This window comes from Phragmites australis, chromosome 2 (assembly GCF_958298935.1).
Source record: "Phragmites australis chromosome 2, lpPhrAust1.1, whole genome shotgun sequence".
In the NCBI taxonomy this organism is placed as follows: Eukaryota; Viridiplantae; Streptophyta; class Magnoliopsida; order Poales; family Poaceae; genus Phragmites; species Phragmites australis.
The window spans coordinates 9,040,980-9,053,781 of record NC_084922.1 but is presented as its reverse complement, the minus strand read 5'-3'; the positions used below and the strand labels follow the sequence as shown (position 1 = coordinate 9,053,781).

At 42.5% G+C, this 12,802-nt stretch overlaps 1 protein-coding gene across 4 annotated transcripts; it reads left to right on the top strand.

Moving 5' to 3' along the window:
* Nucleotides 1-5,837: 5,837 nt before the first annotated feature.
* LOC133898397 (NAC domain-containing protein 75-like) lies at nucleotides 5,838-11,352 on the top strand. 4 transcript variants are annotated; one of them, XM_062339097.1, is made up of 7 exons: nucleotides 5,838-5,965; nucleotides 6,134-6,317; nucleotides 6,456-6,636; nucleotides 7,097-7,665; nucleotides 8,286-8,537; nucleotides 9,585-9,680; nucleotides 10,777-11,352. In XM_062339097.1, exons 2-7 carry the CDS (start codon nucleotides 6,204-6,206, stop codon nucleotides 10,855-10,857), a joined length of 1,293 nt encoding a protein of 430 aa, XP_062195081.1. In that variant the 5' UTR covers nucleotides 5,838-5,965; nucleotides 6,134-6,203; the 3' UTR covers nucleotides 10,858-11,352. The 4 variants fall into 4 exon arrangements, with proteins under 4 accessions (XP_062195081.1, XP_062195072.1, XP_062195065.1 ...); XM_062339088.1 differs by having other exon boundaries at nucleotides 5,919-6,034; XM_062339081.1 differs by lacking the exon at nucleotides 5,838-5,965 and having other exon boundaries at nucleotides 5,983-6,317.
* The last annotated feature ends 1,450 nt before the right edge of the window (nucleotides 11,353-12,802 follow it).

The window sequence follows — 12,802 nt, the reverse complement described above, 5'->3', positions numbered from 1 at the left end:
TCTGTAATAAAGGTCTGGTGCATTTTTCAGTGTTCACAATTACAGTACCGAACTATCCGGCGTACATAATCAAACTTGGCTCCTAAAAATCTCCTATCTACAGAAAATACTTCGACGCTCTTAAAGTCCATCATCGGACCATCCGGTGTTTGCTTTCATTTCTACTTCAGCACTGAAAATACTCCAGTGATACCCTCCGATGTAGCCACCACATTCACCGGATACTCCGGTGCATTGATCTCCAATTTCACCCGAAAAGTTGCTCTCTGGAAGAAATAATCTGGCGAGTATACACTGTCCACACCGAAACTTTCGATGTGTGCAATTTTTCTGCGTCCATAGAAGAATTTGTCAATTCTAAACACTGCCAACTCGAGTTAGACATGAATAAGAATAAACATCCACAAATACATACTAATCAAATTTAAGATATATTAACTGGTGTCAATACATCATCACATATAAAAATTAAGGCACTTCTGTACTTGTTTCTCACTAAAAATACTGTACCATACGTATTTTCTGCGACTTAAGCATCAGGCTTTGCACGCCTACCAAGCAATGGGATTGCACTTATTGTTCGGTTGCGACAGATCCGTCGGTTGGCCAGAACTGCGACTCCAAGTGTACGCACGTACTCGAACCCCCTCTCCTTCCAAACAACTCGTGCTGATTGAATAATTCTGGAGGCTGGTGTGCATAGTCAAACACATTAGTCACTCATTTGCGAACCTGAATGAGATGCTGCTGCAACATCATTGTGCTGACAATGCGGCAAACACATTAATTTAACATGCCAAATGATGACGATGCATGGGATCACCCCCGCCAAATGCCAAGCTCGCAGCAAGACGTGCGGCGGGAATTGATTTTCCTCGCAGCCGCCCCTGCAAGACGTCGCGTCGACATTGAGAAGGGTTATCAGGTCATAATGGCCTGATTTGCCCATGAGAGGCACAATGCAACACACGGGGCGGTGGAACTGGTCGAGAGATTGGACTGGATGGAGTAAGGCGGAAGGGAAGACCAGCTGAGCTGACCCGGCCGGGAGCCATAGGAGCTGTCCAGGTATGGTTCAACAACCCAACCAGCTTGCCACTTGCCTTTCATCGCGAGGATACCCACGACGCCGGCATGTTCCGACCTGGGCGGCCTGGGCCAACCTTACGACCCTCTGCAAGTGGGGCCCGGCGCACCAGCTCTGCTGCTGTGATCAGGGTCGTGCTCTGCTCTCGCGTCTGCATGACAGCAATGGGAGCCAGCCACAGGGATAGCTGAACGGGGCTGGGCAAATGCCACCTGGGCCCCAGCTGGTCGGACAAGTCACCGATTGTGATTTGTGCCTTGTTTAGCTCGGATGTGGCTTTCAAACATTGTTTAGCTCGGAGTGTTTGTTCGAGTTAGGCTTAGTACTCCCTCCGTTCTGTTTAATTGTCACTGCCTTGTAATGTAAAACATTTAATCATGCATTTTTTTTCTTAAAAAAGATTTATAAATACTTAAAAATATATCATACTAGTAAAGTTTGTTTCATGATAAATCTAATAATATAAAAGTTTTAAGTATTTAATTTAAAAAAAACGTAGGGTCAAATTTGTTACAGTAAAAATTGATGCTAAGTAAAAAAGCAAGTAGGTAGTATCTCTTTACTGGCCATAGGTTTAGCCTGCCAATTTTCCCGTCTAGGTCCACATGAGTTCGGTAGATTTAGCATGCCAATTTTTATTTTTTCTTGCCAGTTTTCCTTGTGGCTCTAGTTTTCTTCGCCATAATTTTGTCATAAGCAAAATTGTCTGGCAAACTTACATGTCTAGATACGAGCCATGGCCAAACTCAATAATCTTTTGGGACCCTATTTTACAAGCCATAAAGTGGTGAGGCAAGGTGACCTTTTATCTTATTTTCTTTTCAATCTTGTGGCTGATAGTTTGGTGGTGATGATAAAGTCTGCTTAGAAAAAAAGTCATATAACTGGGTTAATTTCTCACCTCTTTGATGGGGGATTGTTATTTTTCAATATGTTGATAGATACAATCTTATGCCTCCCACGTGACTTTGATAAAGCAAACAATCTTAAGCTACTCCTCTACATATATGAGATGATGTCAGGCCTCAAAATTAATTTTCAAAAAAGTGAGATTATTTTGCTTGGAGGTGATCTTGATATTGCTTTGAAATATGCTGACATTTTCCATTGTCAGATTGGCTCCTTCCCTATTAAATATCTTAAGGTACCAATTAGCCCTAGTAGGCTTCATATTGCAGATTGGGTAACAGTTGAAGATAACCTTCCTGCTGTCCATTCTTTTGCTACTTATGGTTTGGCTGTTGTATGCTGGTCCATCTGGAAAGCACGTAACAAGGCATGTCTTGATAAGAAGCTTCCAAGAGACCCAACTGACATTATTTTCCATGTCGTCTCCTTTTTGAAAATCTGGGCAGTTTTGCTTAATGACATGAGCCAGGAGGATATCTTGCGTGGTGCTCATGGATTTATAGATACAGTGAATCATCTCCTGGCCAGATGCCCAACTCATCCCTCTGCTCAGCTACAACTGTTAAAGTCTTAGGACGAGGATGCCCCATCATCAGATAGTGGAAGACCATGATGAAGCTTAATTTTGTTTCCTGTAACTTAGCTTGCATGCAGTATCATCTCTTTTTTGCTATTAAGTTTTAGCGTGGATTAGTATTACTCCTTCTTGGATCTGTATGCTATTTGTTAGCATCTTGTTTTCTGGTAGCACTTGCTTGTTCTGGATCTCTTTTGCTTCCTCTTTTACCTTCTTTGATCTGGATGTAAGACTTAAGAATGGTTTTTCTGTTATCTTGGTAATGAAAATGGGGATCCCGTTGTCGAAAACTTACATGTCTAGGAGCCGGGGTTTAGGCTTCATTACCCTATAAGTTATAACAATGTCCAATGTCGCACTTTATAGATGAATGACGGTGAAAAAAAATAGATGAATACATTTCTCTTTTTTTCCTCGACTAGTGTGTTTCGGGTTTCTAGTTCATTGTCATGCTTTGGCACACTTGATTTCGGATAGCTTGATCTACCGGATCGAATGCCTCCATCTCATTTTAGTTTTTAGCTTGACGCAGTAAGTCTTTTATTCATGATTTTTTCAGGATCATTCCATTCGATCAATGGATTGTATTGGATCCCTGCAGTCGTGTTGTATCGGCTCAGAATGACATTTGGATGTCCCAGATCCGACCAATGGGAGCTAGCACTACTACATAATACTACATATGTAGTATATTATCAGTGTCGATTCAATAGTAATCGGCACTAAAAACGTATCAGTATCGGTTTTTAAACTACTGTACGCGAATAACGACTGAGGAGCAAAGAACTAACACTGATAGTCGGTATCAGTGCTAGTTCGTATCAGTGCCGATTCCAGCCACGAACTAGTACTGATACTGACTATATCAGTATCGGTTCTAGACACGAATCGGTACTGATAATTAGTATCATTGCCGATGAAGATTGCTACTGTCATAACTTATCTTAAATCATTTATAACGTTTTCACACGAAGTTGATGGGAAAAAACTTTATATGAAAATTATAGCCCTTGATGAGATCTACAACTTTTTAGTTGATTTTTTTTAATTTGAGGTCATTTAAATGCTCAAATAATTATAATAAAGTTGTAGCAATGGTTGATGACAACTCACATTAAAAAACTTATAACTTTTCACACGAAGTCGGATGGGAAAAAAAATTTATATGAAAATTATAGCTCTTGACGAGATCTACAACTTTGTAGTTGATTACTTTTTATTTGAAGCAATATAACTGCATAAATAAATCAATAAAGTCTGTCAAAGGAAACACATAGGGTCACAAACTAAAGTATTAGATCTAACGTAAAACTAGTAAAAATCATTGAAAAAACCACATATTTGGCCATAAAGATAAAAACCGCAAATTCAAAGATTTTTATCGTGAGTTTGATAACTTGAATTGATGAAACGTCTGTGCAGCACTAAATTTCAGATTAACCACTATGTCTAAAACAATTTCATACAAATAAGAGAAGATCAATTTTCGACAAAAAACTTCAGAGGTCCTGTCGAGGGTCTTCCTAGTCTTTTCTGGGGGTCAAAGTGTGGTATAAAAACTTGTATTTTTTTTAATGCGCCTCGTTAGCTTCGAAAGTAGATGTCGAACGTCAAAATCGGATTCTGTATACAAAAGTTATGGTTGTTTTACTTAACACTGCATGGATTAGACACAAACTTGAAATACGGAGTCGGATGGAGGCAAACTTTACATGAACATTGTAGAACTTGACGAGATGTACAATTTTTGTAGTTGATAACTTTTCCATTTGAGGTCATTTAGATGTCTAAATAACCATTCAAGCGTTCGGTCAGAAGATGTCAAAAGGATTTATTGTGCTACTATACTCACGAATGGATGATAGTTGAGATGGTTAGAGGGGTCACGCGAGCGCACATGCTATAAGGTCTTAAGTTCGAGTCTTGGTTGTCACATGTGAGTGAATATCGTGTTACTTGTGAATGTTGGGCGCATTCGGGTGGGCACCTTATGGTCGGATGCCCCTGGTCGAGAAAAAAAATTTGAAGCTTTTTTCGGGCAAAAAAATGTTGAATCGAGATGGGACTATCAGTGTCGGTTGATAGCTCCAACCGGTGCTGATAGTGATTTTCAGTGTCGGTTCTATACCTGATACTGATAGTCGGTGACTATCAGTGTCGAGTAATTAGTGTCGATTCAAAAAATTTGAAGCTTTTTTCGACCAAAAACGTTGAATCGAGACTGAGACTATCAGTGTCGGTTGGTAGCTTTAACTGGCGCTGATAGTGATTTTTAGTACCGGTTTTATACCTGACACTGATAGTCAGTGACTATCGATACCGAGTAATCAGTATCGATTCAAAATCACTAATAACAATTTTGAACTAACACTGATAAGAATTTGTAACCAGATACGGCCCTGCTTGCAAGAGAAGGCTGCCCCCCTGCCGGGCATGCGATGCAGCACGTGCATATTTTTTATGTGCTCTACCCTCTAACCAGTTTATAGTAGTATGTGAGCCGTTGGGGTACATCAAGTGCTGTACTGTTCCATTTGCCTTGGGTAGAAAGCAAGCTCTGGGATTCACACCCTTCTCTCTCTCCAACATCACACTCTCATGGCAAAAAGGATCATCATTTGAGCACAAGGCCTCCTCCATATGCCCATGTGAGACCTCTTATCTCTGCTATTTCTTGCTCCTGCAATTTGCAAAGTTCATTATTGTGCACTGGAAAGAAATATCCTTTTCCATCGTTCCATGCATGCAATTAATGCAAGCTAGAGAAAAAAATTAATGAAACAATTTTCCCTTGACCAATACTCAAATGTTTACTTTATGTGGGTCGTGATTAGGCCCTTCTCGTACGCATTACATAACGTAAGGGGTTTAGTTTTGCTTATGTCCGATTTGTTTGTTTGATATAAGCATGCATGCTAATGCTGCTACCTTGAGTCTATTGGCTCCTAGATACTCTACTCTCTCTCTCTCTCTCTCTCTCCGCGTGGCGTGAGAGTAAGTGCAGTGCATGCAGTGTGTGGAATCTGCAATAACAGCTGTGGTCTGAGGCAGCAGTTCTTCATGCCTTTTGCTTTTGGTTCTACTAGCTCCCAGCCAGCCAGTTTCTGAAAGTCTGAAGCCCAATAAAATATACGTGCATCAACAGTAAACGTATAAGGCAAAGGTGAATGGCGCGGCATCATCTTACAGGCAGTTTAATTTAGCACAGATGAAAGGTGTCTATGTCTTGTGTTATGCTTAAGCGATAGAGAGAGAAAGAGAGAGAGAGGGCTAAGGAGGAGGGGCCCAACTTTTCCTCAAGGGGTGTGGCTTCAGTTGAAGTAGGAAGGAATTCAGCTCTCTTGTATTAAACCGGTGAAAGCAGCAGGCTGCCTGCCTTGATTTTTTTATACGTACGCCTCTCCCTCACTCCTTTCTCTCCTTTGCACCCCTGCTGCTCCTCCTGCTACTTGCGCCCTTCGGTTTACTCCTCTCTTTTATTGCCTTCTTTCACTTGTTTCGATCTCGTGTTCTTGTTGAATTGTGCTTGCTGACCATATGCTTGTTTGATTACTTTGCAGCTAGACAGAAAGGAGGACCCCTCATACTCATGCATGAACACTGCCTCCTCCGGCCACATATGAATCGAACATGAATAGGGGGCATATCAGCAGCTCGAAGCTCATCAACGAGAAGCTCGAGGAACACCGGATCTCCACCGCGAAGCCCTGCCCCAACTGCGGCCACAAAATCGACAGCAAACCGGTATGCACGACAGACGGAGCTGACAATTTTTTTCCTTTCGAAAAAAAATCTATGTGTACGTACAGTTGCACCCCTCAGCTAGGCCTGATGATTCTTACCGCAACTTCTTTTGATGGAATTAATTGCTGTAACTGCAAGAAGGATTGGCTGGGGCTGCCGGCCGGCGTCAAGTTCGATCCAACGGACCAGGAGCTGATCGAGCACCTCGAGGCGAAAGTGAAAGAAGAAGGCTCGAGATCTCACCCTCTCATCGACGAGTTCATACCCACAATAGATGGGGAGGATGGAATATGTTACACCCACCCTGAGAAACTTCCAGGTGAGAGAGCTAGCTAAGCTAGACATCGGCAGAAATATCGAACCATATACTTATACAGATATATTCCTAGCTTTTTTAGCTTTGCTTTTCATGGAGTGATATATTGTATGTTGGGATTATTTCGCCATGAATTATGTGCTGTGGTTTGGATTTGGGATATGGCATATATTCCCTTGTTCTTGATGTGCTCTCCCCTCTATTCTTAGTGTTTTCTACACATGTGCTCTTGGGTATATGCAAAGAGAATTATTGTTTATGGAAAGTTGTGCCTACCCTGATCTACCTCTCTCCTCTCAGTCATGATGGTAAGATGCTTCTGAAGTTTCCAAATGGGTTTCTTTCCTTTCTATCTCTTCTCTTTTTCAGAGGTTTGTTGCATCTTTCAAGAAACATTGGCCACCCACCCAACTCCAGGTTCTCACACAGTTCTTGCATCTATATGCCTTGTGCTGATAATCAGGTGTGACAAGGGATGGCCTAAGCAAGCACTTCTTCCACCGGCCGTCCAAGGCCTACACGACGGGCACGAGGAAGAGGAGGAAGATACAGACGGAGTGCGACGTTCACAAGGGCGAGACGAGATGGCACAAGACCGGCAAGACGCGGCCGGTGATGGTGAACGGCCGGCAGAAGGGGTGCAAGAAGATATTGGTGTTGTACACCAACTTTGGCAAGCACCGCAAGCCGGAGAAGACGAACTGGGTGATGCACCAGTACCACCTCGGCGACCTCGAAGAGGAGAAGGAGGGAGAGCTGGTGGTGTGCAAGATATTCTACCAGACGCAACCCAGGCAGTGCAGCTGGTCGTCCGACCGGGGTGCCACCGTCGTCGTGGCAGCGACGACGGTGCAGGAGCAGCGTAGGAGGGATAGTGGCAGCGGCAGCTGCTCGTCGAGGGACCACGAGGTGTCGGCAACATCGTTCCCGGCCGGATACACGGTCACCGCGGCCGTCGAGATGCAGCAGCACTTGAAGCAGTCGGCGGACCATTTCAGCTTCACGCCTTTCAGGGAGACCTTTGATCAGGAGGTAACCATTCTCCCTTTATTAGCATCATTAGTCTGGAAGTACAGATGACTGGTGCAGTTTTTTGTTCTTAGAGAAGGATAGCGTACAGGTGCGTATATCAACTTCTGCTAGTTAGGTAGGTCGAGGTGAACATCATCCAGATTACCCCTCGATCCATTCCCATGCACCCTCCTGCTTTTTTCTCCTTTTTTGTCCTTTTGGTGCGGATATATGTACTTCCTGTTTGGTTAGATGAGCTTCCTTGTTGCGCATATATGCATGGGCGTTTGGGTAGCTGACCAAACGTATGTAGGATGTGTCAGTCTAATGCAAAAGATGAGCTACACATCACACAGTATGGACCCTTTTTATTAGTTCGGGTCTCACATCATTTTACTCATATTGCAAGCAACCCTAGAAACCATCCACCCACCGTGAAAGCAAAAACTACCAAGATGCCCCCTATTCTCTTCTACTAATCTACGAAAAGAAAAAAGTGCAGATATCTAACAGTACAACTGAAAGGGAATGGAAAACTGGAGATAGAAATAGAAACTAACGTCATATATCAATGGATTAGAATTACGAACGGTAGCATATAGGAGTAAGAATTAACGCACGTACGTATTTGTACGGAACAGGTTGGTATAGGTGGTGATCAGGTGCCATCTAATCAGCTTGGACGATCAGGGCAGCATCATGCTGGCCAGGAGCAGCAACCACACCGGCCGGTGCTCGGGACGACGGCCGTGCCAGCTGCAGCTTTCCTGATCAGTAGGCCATCGAATCCCGTCTCGACTATAGTGCCGCATACAATGCAGCACGCATCAGTTGTTGATCATGATCAGTTCCATGTGCCAGCGATCCTTCTCCACCACCATGACAAATTTCAGGTGATTAATTCATCTTGGCTTGTTTCCTTTCATACATTTTCTAGAAGAACTAACTGCTCTTTCATGTTGGGGTAACTGAATAATGCAAACGAGTTTAAAGCAAATTACATACATTAACATGTTTTGTAAGCGTGTTTTAGTAGTTCTATCGTTGTTGACATCTGATCTTTTGCTATCCTTCACGTTTTTAATTTCGAACCTTGCTACAAGGCACCTTTTTTTCTTCTTTAATGGAACGGCAATAGCCATGCTTCTCTGTATTTTTTTTTTATAAAGAAGAGCAAGCTTTGCCACCAAAATGGAAAATATAGCGCCTTGGAAGGAGTGGCTACCTTGCTTTGATGTCTAAACAAACTTAGCACAGTAATTTTAGTAATCTACAATTATTGTCCCATACAGAATTTCTAGATTAGTTGTGGTGTTTTGACCCAGCCACTAGGGTAAACAATTCATAAAATAATCTTTTCATAAAAAACAGTTACATTAAATTATAATAACTAAGTGTGTGATACAAGGTATTTAAAAATAATAATAATTATTTTATTGTGTGTATAGTAATTTTCATCTGTATATGCTCAGTATAGCACTCATTAATTGTTGCATCATCCTTTGGAATTTGTGAACATTTTATATATTCCTGAGCAGTGGGGGTGAGGAACTTGCAAAAAATCTCCAGGATTATATAAAAATATATATTATTTTATAAGCATAATTTGTTGTAGCATATTCAATTTTGTAATAATTATATATATGAAGGTCCATATTTCATTCTCAGATAGATTTGTAATTTAAGACCATGGTTTTTTAATTTGAAGATACCAATGCTGCCAGCCATTTTTAGTATCCTTGGATATTTCAGTTTATTTGAATTGATTGATGCTGGCACATACATATTGGCCAGCCTATCTAGCTTGCAAAGAAAGAACCGCTCCATGGCCATACTCTCTCCAATAGTTCCTTTACCTTTTAGCTTCGTTCTTTACTGAAGCAATACTTTAGTTACTGTTCCATTTCAACACTATTGTAACAAAGAACATGCAACAACAGCACCAGCAGCAACAGCCACAGCAAAAGCTTGACCGCAGGTCTGCCGGCTTGGAAGAATTGATAATGGGCTGCACATCGTCCACAAGCACAAAAGGAGTAAGTGTTCCAGTTCTCTATTTAATCTCCTCAGCACTGTTAAACACGCTGATAGGAAAAACATCAGAACTTATGCCAGGCTTCATGAGTCATTTTATCTGTCTAAATTAAGCATGTATGAAAACACCATATGCATATGAAGACTTCGGTCCCTAATGAGCTAGTAGTCTAGTACACATTCATCGAGGCGAGGGATAGAAAGAGAAACACTGCCCCAGCCCCCCCTGGGTCCTGAGGAAACTTCACTGTGGGGTCCCGTAGTCTTTTTGTCGTTCTAGCATTCTGAAACAAGCCCTCACCATGTCAACTTTTCCCCCACATTTGGTTCCCTGTGTTTATATTGGTCATTTTAGGTGCTTTTACAGCATGCATGCCAACAAAATCGAGATAGAGAAAGAGAGATGTATACTGTAGTAGTATACCTGTGTGTGTGAGAGAGAGATCTGTAGACTGTAGTACTCTCAGTGATGAGATAGAAGAAACATCATGAAGATATGCAAACAAGGACCACCATTTGCTTTGCTTTTGAGTGCCAAAGGAGAGCCCAAAGACCAACGTAAAAACAAGACCATACTTTCTTTGCTTTCATGACAATATAGGTGAAAACGAGAGCTTTTTCTCCGTGTCGGTAGCACTCCTCGCTTTTTCAGACTATAATAGTTTTTTACTGTATCTCTTGAGAAAAGAGCTAAAGAAAAGGGGGCAATATCATTTGTTGTTCTCTTCCACTCTTTTCTATGAATGAATTCACACGAAAACCATGCATGCTTTGTCATTGTTATCATTGTTGTGTATTCGTGTTCTCGTGTCAGAATTTCCCAGGATAGTCTTGTCAACCAGTTCAGATGTATAGAATAGGAGGATTAAGTTGAAATTCCCGCTGATGGTTACATAGTCTAACAGAAGGTCAAAAAATGATACTGCATCATCCCATGGCTTTCCTAAAAGAAAATTGCCTTCTTTTCACTGGCACATGTGCTACTCTCTTTCAAGTCGTATTATCTTTCATTCTTTCTCACTCATTCAACTGTCGCACTTCACTGAAGCAGTGAATTAGCTGTTCCTTTTTTTAACCCCCTTTTCATTTCTATTGCAGGAAACATCGATTCCTCACTCTCAAGAGACAGAATGGCCTTACCCGTACTGGCCACCTGACAACACAGATCATCATGGATAGTTGCAACAAGGCTGGTAAATATAGTGGCAATCAATACGAACAGAATACTAACCACGACCACTTTCAATAGCATGGTCTTTGTCTCCTTGAATATAAAATATTGCTTTCTTGGAGAATGTACTGCTGTTGGGAGAAGAAAAGAGAGACAGATATCTGTAGATCCCCCTCAATGCAAAAAAAAAAAGGAGGATCAAATTAACTGTGAACTCTCCAAGACAGAAGAGACGAAGTGATGAACGAAAAGAAAAGAGGGAAGATCGATGGGAGGAAAGATATATATTGTTGTGCTGACATCAAAATGGAGCATAACCCACCTAGATGCAACCAGTATTAGTGCACCTTAATCCACGTATAACTATAAACGGTTCACGGTTTTTATCATGTTTTTTATTTGCTTTTTGATATCTTTCAATTGTAAAAAGTAGTATTGTTTGCATGTACATTAACCCTCTTTTTTTTTGCTTTATAAGTTGATATTTATTTTCCCTTGGTTAATTTGTGCCCCAAATGCATCATGGAGGAATAAACTTAGTAAGAAGTTTGTTCCTTTCTAGAGGCGCAAATATTGTTTAGTTTTGGTTACTATTGTTAATTAACTTGTGTAACGAGTAGAATTCAAGCCAGATTGTTTGCAAGGAATAAGCTGATTGATACGATTAATGTGCCTTACATGCAAATATTGAAATAATTACTACTATGGTCTAAATCTATTAGGGCACACTCACATGCTACTTTATCCATTTAACTTGTACTTGTGTATTAATTTAAGCTCTCTCTAGATAAATCATTAGCATAGAGAAAAGGACACTAACACTACTAGAGAACAATATTTCAGTTCCGGTTGAAAAATAACTTTTCTGTCGATTTTTCAATCGGCACTTTTTACTCGGCACTGATAATGGACTACTATAAGTGCCGGTTATCCACCAGACACTGTTGCTATTTTCAGAAAATAAAAAAAGAGAAAATAAAGTGAGTTGTGGCACGGCGTCGAGCCAGCTCGGCTGCCGCCGCCACCGCTTGCGCGCTCAACCACTGCTGTCGTGCCACAGCTTGCCTTGCTACGCCCTGCACAAATGCGGCGACACAAAAGCCGCCGCCACAGTTCACAGCATGAAGGATGCCACCACAGCCGCTTGCGCCGCCACCGCTTGTCGCGCCTGATGGAGTGCCTCCGAGCCGGGAGGCCACCTCGCCGATCTCCCACCGTCGGAGCCCCCGATGATGAGCTCCCGACACCACTCCTGCTGCAGTCGCCACAGCCGCGGGAAGAGGCTAAGGCGCAGGTGGCTGTCGCTGGTGAGTGGCAGCGCTATGCGTGCCGCAACAGCGCGGGCTAGCACCACAAACGCGCGCTCCTCCAACGTCGTGAACGTCGTGTCGGAATCGATGATGAGCCCACCGCGGCTCGACGCGGTCAACTGGAACACGGCCGGGTCGATGGACAGTAGGGTATCGTCGATGGTGATCCCTTCCAGGGAGAGGTAGTAGTAGGAGCTCCTCCACGCACCGGTGGGGTTTGGCACGAATGGCATGGACTGGGCTGAGGACGAGAGGCTCGCCAGCGAGCCTAGGAAGAAGGGGCTTGTGGTCATCGTGTCGTTGAAGGGCGTGAAGCAGTAGGAGAACTCTGGTGAGGAAAGAGATAAGGGTGTGAGGATTGAGCCGGACGGAGGAAAGAGATAAGCTTTGCACGGGACGTGGGCGTAAGCTAAAATTGTATTGGATCCAAATTCCGGGTTCATATGGACTACCAATGTCGGTTGTGATTTGAATCGGCACTGATAGTTGGAGCTGGACGTTTGGTTGAGCCAAAATTATAATTGATTAAATTTTTGGGTCCAGATGAACTATCAGTGCGGGTTGTGACTAGAACTGTTACTGATAGTCCGTATCAGTGCCGATTTTTAGCGGCTCCATCACTATTCGGGCGCGGGAGGTTTAG

Bases quoted from the DNA above. Each gene is read 5' to 3' on its own strand.
- LOC133898397 (XM_062339097.1), top strand. From the start codon at position 6,204: ATGAATAGGGGGCATATCAGCAGCTCGAAGCTCATCAACGAGAAGCTC. The intron at 6,637-7,096 runs GTGAGAGAGCTA...GCTGATAATCAG, and splicing joins CCACCCTGAGAAACTTCCAG to GTGTGACAAGGGATGGCCTA. The intron at 8,538-9,584 runs GTGATTAATTCA...ATGCAACAACAG, and splicing joins ACCACCATGACAAATTTCAG to CACCAGCAGCAACAGCCACA.